The following is a 12,562-nucleotide window of genomic DNA, read 5'->3' on the forward strand; positions in this document are numbered from 1 at the left end:
TTTGCTTCAAGAAAAGGCACAAAACGGGAACAGAAAGATAACCCGGATTATCTAACTTGATAATCTGGTTCAAATGTAACCAAAACATTCACTGAAACAAGTGTCGTGCTATGCTGTGTCACAGAGAGTCAGGGAAGCACCAAACGCGCTTAAGTAAGGAGTGCAAACAATACCGTTGTCAAAAGCCAAGCCAAGTTCAAAAGCCAAAAGGTGCCAAAAACGCCAAGCCAGGAGCAAACACTGTTGTCGTCAGGAAGCAGACCGGATTCAAAAGCCAAAGGGGAGCCAGAAACGCCAAGCTGGGATCCAGAAACGCCATAGCAGGAATGAGCGCTGTCGTCAGGAGCCAAACTGGATTCAGGAGCCAGGAACGCCAAGCCAGAAACGCCAAGCCAGGGATGCCAAAGCAGAAATCAATCCGGATTCAGAACACGAAGCTGTACAGCCAGGACCCAAGGAGAACAGGCAGCAACAAAGCAATGTCCCAAAAACAACACCTTGCCATCTGCAAGCGACCTTCACTTTCAAATCCACTTTCCAATTCCTCCGCCCTGTCATCGTTATCCACAGCTGATCTTGATCTCATATGTGAACCTCGCCCACCAGCCCTCCAATCACTCCATCTTTGTTCAAGACTTAGATCTCCCCATGTCTCTGGTGTACCAGTAGCATGCCAGTCTCCCGATGCACTCTCAGAAACTGGTGCTGCACACACATTTACTTGAGTCCAACCTGCAGCTTCTTCCATCCCACTCTCAGACCAATCATCCCCAGAAAAACCTTCAAATGTTTCATCTTCCGTGGGAGCAGTAAGTATATCACAAATCTTCTTTCTTTCCCTTTCCTCATCTGACTCTTGCTCCCGAGTTGACCTCTTAGTTCCTCTACTTTCTGTTAACCCATCATCTTCTTCCATTGAGTCCTCCTCACTAAAGTAGCCTTCAAATGTCTCCTCATCAGTAGGAGCCATAAGTATTTCCCGAATCCGCTTTACTTGCTGTTCCTCATCAAACACCTGCTCAACATTATCCCTTTTCCTCCTACTAGCAATTTTATCAGTAGTACCAGAACTGCCCCTTGGCACAACTACAACAGTCCCAAGTTCGAATCTGAGGAGTGGAGTGAGTGCTTAGCCCCAGCTTCTGCCAACCTAGCAGTTCGAAAACATGCAAATGTGAGTAGATCAATAGGTACCGCTCTGGTGGGAAGGTAACGGCGCTCCATGCAGTCTTGCTGGCCACATGATCTAGGAGGTCTACAGACAATGCCGGCTCTTTGGCTTAGAAATGGAGATGAGCACCAACCCCCAGAGTCGGACACAACTGGACTTAATGTCAGGGGAAAACCTTTACCTTTTATGTGTATCACTGTGGTATCCATATATGAGTTGTCTGTGGATATGCTCACTGTTTCTAAATACTCTTCAGTCGTCTTGCATGTCTAAGTGATTTCATATAGATGGGAGTAAGGGCCATACTTTTTGATATTTTTTAAAATAAAAACTTTTCTGAATTATGTATATATCCTTCGAAAAAGGATAAGCATTTTAATGTTCTTGCTCATACAAATTGATAGCTGCTGTTGTTAACATACATAGGATCAGGGAGGTGCAAACTTGCCTCTTTCTTTGGATAATATTCTTCAATCTTTTGTATTAGTTATTTTTTTAAAAGGCCACAGTTATTTTCATGATTTTTATTGAGTGCAATTTTCTTTTTAGTACAATATTTTCTGAAAGTTACTATTACAAACTCTGACATTTTTGACACAATCAACAAGTTGAAAGGGAAAGAGAGGGGAATGTACAAGAGGGTGCAATCCTTTACAGACATCTCATTGGCTATGTACAGGGTGGGGCCTCTTGTTGGCTGGGACAGTGCATGCGGGCTGCAGGAGGGCTCCTCTGGGCTCATCCAGACAGGGCATGTCCTTGACATTCTCAAGAGCTTGGCATTACCCCCAGGAGATCACAGCTTATCTGCAGGGCATGTATATCTTGCCGTGGAAAGGGAGGAGGTGGCTCTGGTGGTACGCCTGGCTTTCAGGACCAGCCTCTTTCCATGGCCTTTTGGCATTACATACTGGCATGTAGATCCCTAAAATGATAAATGGTGAAATTCAGAATAAAAAGTCTACAAGTCCACAGGTAAGTCCATTTTTAATTATAAGTAAACAGAAAACTCATACAGATCTATGTGCTACATTTTAATATAATGTGTAGTTTAAATCTAAGGTGATAACTGGTTGCAAGTGATATATGCATATGTATAAAGTACTTATTGATTAGAACAACAGCATAATTCATGTGCAAACGCATGCAGATTGAACTGATTAATGAATCTGTTAAACACAGATGATTGATTAAATATGATTTCTTTGTTCACATGTCAGTTCTTAAAATGATTATTATCACAACTTTGTTAGGCTCAAAGTAGCAGGGAAATCTGGCATTCCTCCTAAATAAGATGTCCTCTGCTCCTTAAAAGACTTGTATACCTGCAGATGTTCACTATGCACATATGTGTAAGAGACTGCTGAGACCAGTTCACACTGCACAGTTAAAGTGTTTGTATTCCACTTTAACTGCCAAGGTTCCATCCAAAGGAATCCTGGGGTTTGTAGTTGGGTACACTTTGGCTGCCCTTTCCTAAAGTATCAATCCCAGGAATCCATAAGATGAAACTATGGTAATTAAAATGGAGTGATTTTGCTAGGATTAGGTAGTGTGAAGGAGCCTATGATGCCCAAACATTTAGAGACTCTTCAGAATCTGATGCCCTTGAGTCTTCATTAGTTGGAAATGTCCTCCAATAGTCTCACCACATATTACTTAGCATGTGTTTTAGTGCCATGTTCTGTATTAATTCATATATTGGGAAGATAATACGTATTATTGTTGTCAAGTTGTTTCTGACTTATAGTGGCTCAAAGGTAAATCCACCACAGGGTTTCCTTGGAAAGATTGTTTTTCTTTGCCTTTCTCTAAGGCTGAAAGAGAAATTTGGCCAAGTGAGGATTTCAATCCTAGTGTCGCAATTATAATCTAATGCTCAAGCTACCACACCCTACTGACTCTTATAATATGCACAGATACAAAAAAATGCACAAACAAGCACACAAAGTTTAAGTCTTGTGATTTGTAGCCCCATATCTGAGGGACTGGTATCCAAGGTTTAATTTACAGTATTTACGTCCAACAAAATTCAGTGAGCTCTTGGTATCTGATGGGATGTGGTTCCAGGACACCACCACTGCACGAATACCAAAATCTGTGGATGCTCAAGTCCCATTATGTACAATGGAATAGTAAAGTGGTATCCCTTATAGAAAATGGCAAAATCAAGGTTTTTTTTTTTAGGGGGGTGGTGGTGGTCATGTAATGGATGACTGAATCTGTAGATACAGAATCTGTGGATATGGAGGGCTAAAAGTATGTCTTCTCTAGATATTTTCTCGCTCCCTCAGGGTGGCTCTATGGTAGTCTTAGGCCAGGATATCTTCATTTCACTAGGTTTGCTATTATCCATAATTTCACATATCCATGCAGAATGTATAGAAGAATGTATCACCTGCAAATGCTGAACTCATACTATATTGACTCTATTCTAGTCTATCTTGCACTTTGAATTGACAATATTAATGTAGCTCTTGGTTTTTTGGGGGGTGGAGTAGGGTGAGTTGAATCAGCAAGGACTCAAAACCATCCCTGATCCAAATTACTTCAAACATCAGCTTTGGAGCAGCTTCTAATCTACCCTGTTTCCCCTAAAATAAGACATCCCCAGAAAATAAGACCTAGTAGAAGTTTTGCTAAATTGCTAAATATAGGGCCTCCCTCGAAAGTAAGACCTAGCAAGGTTTTTGTTTGTAAGGATGCCCGCTGAACAGAACACCAGAGCATGCAGGATCAGTAAATGTATGTACCATAAAGTGTTGTACACGAAAATGTTGGTAGTAACAAGAAATTCTTGATAGGATTCACAGTTTGTCTGGTTATGCTGGTTTATGATGACAACTACTGTACAGTATATAATAAATGTTCATTTTTTGTTCAACAATAAATGTGAATTCTTCTTCATGGAAAAATAAGACATCCTCTGAAAATAAGACCTAGAGCACCTTTGGGAGCAAAAATTAATATAAGACACTGTCTTATTTTCGGGGAAACACGGTATATGTCGTCTTGACATCCCTCACATAGCTGGTAATCCTGTTACTGCTTTAGGTAGTATACAGATTGATGATATAATTCTCTGACTCTCCATGTAAAAAAACACAAGCATCCCAGGACAGTTTCTCTCAGCATTAATCCAGTCTCTCTTCTCAGTCTTTTATCCATTATATTTGAAACAAAACAAATGGAGCTGGTGATGATATCTTCACTTGCTCTGTATGACTTCTTCATGATTGCACTATTAAAGCAATCTGTAACGGATAAGTAATATGGCAACAGCAACATAGCTGTCCCTTGGCTATATAGATTTTGTAATGTCCCATTCTAGGAAATCTGGGAGGAAGATATTCTTTGTCATTATTTCTTTGTCCTTCATTCCCTTTTCCCTTTGAAAATGCTATATTTTTGCTTGACTGCCCCTCCTCTGGTCTTATGCTAGGCCAAGGTAATTACCCCTGGCCTCCATTCTGTGATAGAGATTAGCTCTAGCTCTTGGATATGTTTGCAGAAATCTATGCCCCTAGGCAGTTGAGTTAATAACAGGAGATTTGACACCTCTATTGCCCTAATGCTAGCATGAGCCATAACTTTAATAAAACAGGGCTTACTTAATGTTGCAGCAGTAATAACCCCTGTCCAAAGGTTGCCTCCTTCCCCTTTGCTATTCACCAAAGAATGGCTCAAACTGCATGCATTTTACCAACAACTTTGCATAGCCTTTATTTCTACCTACCACTCAGTTTCAAATGCATGGTAAGGTTTCGGAGGAGACAATAGAATCAAATACTTTGTGAAATGTAAATGTTAAATTCACATGAGTTTTCAAATTTCTGTGTCACTATATGGCCTCCATTTCAGCATGAAACAGATATGGGGAGATCACTTCATCAAAAATACAATAACAAAAAGATGACACAGACAACAAAAAGTGATGTCAATGCAAGGTGGACATGTCTAGGGAAAGGGGCAATTTATTAATTTTGTAATGTCATGTTAAACCTACCTATTTCATACTGAATCAATATTGAATTCATTGATTCATTTTGCTATCGTTTGATAGTTGCACTTGCCCCAATGTTTCAGGTAGTTGTGCCTAAATACATGTCCTTTGTTGAAAATAGCACACAAAATATATTACACTAGGGAAAATTACTTGAAGAACAGCATATTAGGCAAAGACATACAAAAAAATTACGAGAAGCAGACAATTTGTGCTGGTTTAAAAAAATAAATCTATTGAAAAAAAATATGATTGGAAAGAAGAGAAATTGAGAGACACCAAAATGTATAGACTCATTCATCCCTAGAAATACCATTTGTTGTAAAAGCTAGTTAAGTATTCACTCCTAAAAAGAGCAGCACAGTGAATGCCAACTACCTGTGCTGTAACAGAGAAATGCAGCCCAGCAGCAAAATCCCATTATTTAGCCACATCAGGGGGGAAAGGAGGCTTTTAATATACAATTGCACCTTGGAAGCATTAAGCTACCACATTAAATAGCAAAGCAGTTGACCGCTGTGTCCCTATAACTGGGAGCGGCAACACAATTATATTGGGGGTTGTGCTCCAGTATCCTAAGTTACTGATGCTTTAAAATGTCCCTGCTGTGTCTGACATTTCACCTCTGTTAAAATTCATCATCTTTTGAAATCAAATCATTTTTTCAAACCTAGGTAGTAATGAAACTTTTATTTAGTAATCTGGAAGACACCAGAAAAAAAGGGGGAGTGGGAAAAAGGGGGAGTAGAAAGCAGACGGATAAATGCAAAACAAGGAAACAGAAATGGAAATGAGTGTGATTTCAGAGAATCATGCTATGTATGTGTGCAAAACACACACATATAACAGGGTTATAACACTATAATCCTAAACCTAATTAATGAAAGCTCAGCTGAAATTAGTGTGATTCCCTGATAATGCCTAGGCACAAATTAAGACATAAGCAGAAGGTTCTTGCATAATCTAGAGCAAAGAATGAGCAAGTATAGCCTGTGTCTGCATGCACCCCCAAGGCCTTTTTTGTATCCTATGTTCGCAGATAGAATTAGGACCTCATCACATGGCCGGTGGCAGCGCTCTTCTTCAGGGCGAGGCATGGGGTCCTTGCGTTGCCTGTTTAGTCTCGCTGGCTGGCAGGCCAATCACATTGAGGAAAGAGAGGAGTATATGCAGTGCGCTTGGCTTCCCCTCATGGAGCTGGCATGGATCTGGCAACACGGTGTTGCCAGATCCATGTCAGCCCCATGAGGGGAAGTTGCACACACTATGTGCACTCCTTGCTTCCCTCCATGTGATTGGCCTGCTGGCCAGCGAACTTAAAACAGGAACCCCATGCCTCACCCTGAAGAGGAATGTCACCACCACCCATGTGATGAAGCCCTATATCCCCCACCTATAATGGTGCTTGCATTCAAAATGTCTTGTCATAAAATAGAATATCATTAATTTCTTCATGGCTCTGCCAGTGCTTTGAACGCTGTCAGCAGAAACAACAGCCAGGGTATGGTTTTTCAAATCATATTGAGGGCATCAAATTCCTTCTCCTGTAAACATCAAACAGGTATACACTGTCATGGAGGATGCGTCCTTCTCTTAGTGATCTTTGTTTTTGAAACAAGGAATAGGTTTCCCTTTTACTATGCCCAAAATTAAATGTGTCTCATAAGATGAATGGAAGGTATTATTTTATTGCTAATACAATGCATCAAAGTACATGGCATCTTACAAAGTGTAAGAGAACAAGTTTCTCTTTTGACTGTCTAGCTTGATACAGAGGAAAAGAATGAAAACAGAGGCCAGACAAAAAGAATAATAATATGCATTGTTCTATTATGCAGATTCTCACACACCCCCTCGCTATGCAGAAAGGCTCCAACAACTTCTATACACACCTGTAAATGGGGAAGGGGGGACCCAGCAGCCTTTAGGACTAATAGACCTAACAGACTAAAATCCATGGTAAATACCATCCTCACAGCATCCTCACAGCATTCCATTCCAGGCAAGATCTCTCAATATTCTTTGTTCTTATCCACAAAGTAGCAGGCAAATTACAAGACAGAAAAGAACCATTTAATAGATTTACTCTAGTTCTAATCCTTCTTTTACTTGGGCGTTCATGTTTTACTGAAGCTGGCAGAGGGAAAAGTACCCAAACAAATTCTAGCAACTAAAAATAATTCATCCAGTAAAAGGTAAGATTAATTTCCATGTTAATCAATAAATCTACAATGTTCAAATAAACTAGATGGAAATCTAATGGATTAATAATTTAATGAGTTAATTATTGTTTTCCCCAAGATCAAAGGTGAACATATTTGTTTTGAAAATGGGAAAAAAGTAATAGAATATATGAAGATAACAGGAATGAAGGAAAAGAGAGGAAGAGGTTGATGATATGCTGGAGTGGAAGAATGGTGGAACACATATCAAGCAGGAGTTTGTGGATGTTTAAAGGAGTAAAGTGGGAAAAAGAAGTTGGATTAAAACTAAGCCAGCCTTAGCTGACCTTATATATGTCTTTTAAACAAACTAAGGAAATGATTTTTACCATACAACAGACTCTCAAATTTTTAAGAATATCCTTTATAGATATTAATAGTGGAAGCAGGCATATATAATAATCTTACATCGACCTCAGACCTGAAGCTTAGGCAACAGTTTCAGGAGGGACTGCGATAAAGCTAATAGTGATAAAACCACATTACTAAGATTTATTTGAGATTAAATGATGCAATAAAAATCCGAAGTGTTGTTAACACATCATATAATATCTAAGCCATGCAGCATCCACTGCTTCAAATCTGATGTAGAGGAAGTATCTTTGTAGAATGGCACACCGATGTTATGTCACTTAGATCGAGCTACTATGCTGCAATAAATTACTACAAAGATGAAAAGAAAAGTAGCATAAATTGGAAATGTGCTTGAAAATATGGAGGAATGATGGTTAGAAGACAGGTAAGCTGAAGGAGTAGGTACAGGAGCAAGGCAGAACAGCCACTGTTTCTTCTAATTGTCCATACAAACACTTCTTGGCTAGTTGCCCTTACAATGTCTTCTCTATGGGGAACACCTACCGTATTGTCAGTAGAGTGCAGTTTCACACTTAACAGGAGGATAATTTGACAATCACAATTAACTCAAATGGAGCTTTGATTCTCTGAATGGAGGCCATCGCCTAGTTAAAAGTTGAAGCATACTGTTAACCCTGCTCCCCTGCCAGGTGTGTATGAGAAAGAGCTTGTTAATTTTCAGAAGTACTTACAAATGGATAAGAAACAAGAGACAAAAAGACACAAGTCAGGCACAGAAATTGGAATCCTGTTGGCATACCACCCTAGCAATTGCACTTCTTCCAGGGTCATGTGGTGGTAGCAAGGGAAGGCAGACAAAACCTGGCTTCAAACTGCCTGTTTCTCCAATGCTTATTTCCTTCACAGCGACTTTTCTGCTATTTTTACCTCCTACTGCCTACACTGGTGTTATTATTCCAGCATAGTGCACCAACAGGATTCTGACTGTAGTAATTGCAGTATGAAACATCATTCTTGCTATTAGGCCAGGTCCCCTTCTGCTTTTTCCATTTGCAGATATTGAATCAAATTCCAGGTTACATATGTATTCAGAAGATATCTGAGTCCCCATCTACTTTGCCATATAATGCAGTATGAAACTGCATTATATGTTTAATATAGACTCATATTATGTAGTGCTATGCAGTTGAATTGCATTATATGCAGCTTCAATATGGGATTATACATGGAGCCTGACTCAATCTTCATAAATGAAAATGTGGCACACACAATATATTCAAAATCATGAGAGATAATAGATGTAGCATTAAAGTAAAAAGAACAAGAAAATGCAATACAAAGCTAGTCTACATGGTTGCAAAATGGCCTAAATCCAGCCAGTTCCAATTAGACTCATTCCTTCATTTGGATTTACCAATATTTGACCAGAAATTCAGCAATTGGTTCATTGAATCTACTCCAGCTGGGATTACCAATTAGATTAAGGTTAATATTAGAAATTATTTGCATGGAAAGGCTGGCAGCACAAGCTCAAGGCCCTTATACACAGGCCTAAAGGCCATGATTGCTTGCAAATTAGCCTGAGGTGTCCAAATGATGCTTCAGGCTAATCTGGTTTAACTCTGAGTAAACCTGGATTTCCAGGTTTACCTGGGTTAAAAAAAAACACCTGCAAAGATCCAGACCTTTCAATAAGATCTGAATTTTGCAGGTGTGGGCCCTGTGGGTCTTGACTCTTGGGGGTTGCTTTTCCTGTTGTTTGGGCTCCCTCTTCCCTTCTTGAAAGCTCTGTTGCATCATTTCTCAGTGCAACAAAGCACTTCGAAGCCTCCAGCAATAGCAACTCTCTACTTTTAAGTTGTTTAGAAAAGGGGGTGAGGGAGGGCCATATAGCCAGTGGCCATACTCCCCCTGTGCCAATTCTGGTTTGGCATGGAGGGAATGTAGCCACTCGATATTTCACCCCTCTGGCCCTCAGATGACCATGGTAAGGATACACTGAATGTATTCCAGAGTGAAGAGGAGGCAATCAATGACAGATTAGCCTCCACATTTCCCACCAGATTTGGAACGATTGTGTTTTTGCACTATGACTTCTAGAATATCCTAGACAGCATAGTCATACTATCTGTCTCACAGCTTTAACAGCTTTAATAACAAAACTGTTTCAACCTCTGCCTCCCTGAATAAAAGATATCTTAATGCACTCATGATGTATATAGGCATGCTCTGCACAAGATGAGCCTCTACAAAATTCTTAATCCTAAATGTAGAATTCTGAATCCTTATATCTTCTGTGTACCTGGGCTTCTAGTCACACAAAACCACTGAAAATGTGGAAAGCCCTCCTTAGCCACAGATTTTGCACTCACAAATTCAATCATCAATTGACAACCATTTGAAAACATTTTTAAGAATCTAAAAAAGCAAACCTTGGTTTTGCCATTTTGTAAAAGAGACACCATTTTACATAATGGGACTTCTGCATCCATGGATTTAGATATCCACAAGGGCCCTGGAATAAAACCTCGACCCAATTCAGCTATTCATTCAGAGTCATTCCTGGGAGCTCCAGAGTAACTTGTAATTCCTTCCCCTCAGGGAGAAGGGCAGGGTAAAAATATCGGATATAAATAAATAATTCTCCTTGTGCCAGATTAATTACCAAAAGCAGTGCTTTTGCCACAGAATCATTCATCTGAAATGTGGACTTCTCTCAGTGATTTCAAGGTGAGTTCATTTTATTTGGACTATATAGACATTGGGTAAATCTTAAACTGTCTGGGAAATAGCAATTTTGAGGCAGATGAACAAGTCCTTTTCAGACCTGCTATTCCCTCAGCAGATGCTTCCTCATTCAGATCACTTCCAATTTCATATTTAGTGCAAACACAAGGCAGAAACTCTGTTTTTGAGGGACAGGAAGAGAGAGAATTTTTTGCTAAGGAGAATGGAAGCAAAGAAGTCAATACATGCATCTTTCTGTAATTCACAAATGCTTGCAAAAAAGGAGCTGCTAAGCTTTCAAGAAGTATTGTGATTGAACATGTAATTCTACTCTTTAAGGTTTTTGAGCCACATTGTGGGATTTAAGGCTAACCTTTGCGCCACAATCTACAGATTTGTATCCCACTAATCATCAGGGCCAGCTGGGTTTGTATTATCCTACAGTTTGATTTTCTTCCCTAAACAAATCACATAATTCTCAGGAACCATTCTATATGTACTAAACTAGGCACCCTGCAATTCCTTCCTTCAAACTGGCAGCTTAATGCTAGGTTCAGACAATGATAAGGATTACTAAGGGAGCTAGCCGTGAATGAAGAATCCTTAAGCTTTGATACAGCAACCAGATTTTCTCCTTCACCTCTCAACAATTTTCAATAAGTCAACAGCCACTCTAAATTTGATGAGTTCCTGATACTTCAGATTTTTTTTAATGTCTAGGAGATTTAACAGTAATCAACCACAGATATGATGAAAGGACATGGTAAATTATTCATTTTACCTCCTATAAAATGTAACCTTCTCAATACATTCACAATTTCTAAGAAGCTACAGTCTTTTCAGTGTATGTTCCATAGCTATAGAACTCATTTTGACCTAATGAAGGCTTGGTGACAATATGATCATTTCAGTAAAACTGAGACACACAAGGGAAGCAAAACAAAAGCATAAAAATGTAGATATTACACAAATAAGTGAGATGTTGGTATGCTGAAGACTCATCACCTTTGTTTAGAGCAGCAAACAACGTGACTCTTAGTAAACACATTTTTATGTTACAGGATTGCAAGTTCAGGCTTAACATAAAATACAGAGAAAGAAATAGTCGCATTGTAATGGAACTGTCTTTGGAGTTCAGGTGTGTGCTTAGTTTCTATTAAGCTCTGAGCAACTCAAACAGATTGAGGTGTCTTTAAGAGTCTAAACTGTGGAGTTTCTCAGATGTTGAATTCTCTGCATTCACAACATTGACTATGGGAGCTAAAGCAGCTGGAAAATGAAGTTCAATAACAACAACAACAACAACAAAAAACAACAACAACACTTTATTTATATTCCACCCTATCTTCCCAATGGGGCTCAGGGTACACATACACGCCAAACATTCCATGCCATTTGGAGACAGGACAGAACAAAATAAGACAAACAGAAGGAGATATGTTGTCTTGAAGCCCAGGTTTTTGTTTGGTGCCTTGGAGGTTGAGGTTGTGCTCAGGTTCAGTCACAGGAGATGCTGTTGCTTCATTCTCTATGGTGAAAATCCAATAGGACTTCCTCCTTCCACCTTCCTTTCTGTCACCACATTTCTGGTCTTGTTATTCAGATCAGTGTGGACCAACCTTTAGTTACCCGATGGACAATCAAACTTTAGTATAGGAATGTGAGGGCCAGAGACATTCCAGAAAGAAAATGAATTACATAATTAATATTTAATTATATAATTAAAATATTTTTCCAGTAAGAAGGGCAAGGGCCAACAAAAATGAATAGGTGGGCTACATGTGGACCACGGGCCGCGGGTTGGACCACATTGATTTATATTTATATTACCTTGGGAAATTAGATTAACCCCACCTTGGCCACATTCCAGAAAGTGATGAAAACTTGGCTATTTCGATGTGCGTTTGACTGATTCTGCACAAATTGACGGTGTCCTTTCACCTCCACCTATACCCAGCTATTTCACTTTATTCTGGCCCAGTTCAGAGGTTGCAAGATATTGTACATAAATAAATCTTACTGCCTTACCTCCAATCCTGATTATGTTCACTACGCCTAGAAGGCTATTGGTAATTGTGAGTATGTTTTTATTGTATTTTATATGCCTTTGATTTTATATGCATA

The 12,562-nt window shown here is 39.4% G+C and overlaps 1 protein-coding gene across 8 annotated transcripts in view; it reads right to left on the bottom strand.

The window, feature by feature from the left end:
- Positions 1 to 12,562, bottom strand: part of ephb1 (EPH receptor B1) — an 802,587-nt gene that overhangs the window by 332,971 nt on the left and 457,054 nt on the right. For 4 of the 8 annotated variants that reach the window (XM_062976503.1, XM_062976502.1, XM_008106379.3 and 1 more), the window contains one exon: positions 1,681 to 2,096. The exons of the other annotated variants lie outside the window; for them this stretch is intronic. In XM_062976503.1, coding sequence (XP_062832573.1) covers positions 1,975 to 2,096 — 122 coding nt within the window. In that variant the 3' untranslated portion in view covers positions 1,681 to 1,974. Of the gene's footprint in view, positions 1 to 1,680; positions 2,097 to 12,562 lie in introns of those variants that run through there. 8 annotated transcript variants of the gene reach the window in all.

This window comes from Anolis carolinensis, chromosome 3 (genome assembly GCF_035594765.1).
Source record: "Anolis carolinensis isolate JA03-04 chromosome 3, rAnoCar3.1.pri, whole genome shotgun sequence".
Taxonomy (NCBI): Eukaryota; Metazoa; Chordata; class Lepidosauria; order Squamata; family Dactyloidae; genus Anolis; species Anolis carolinensis.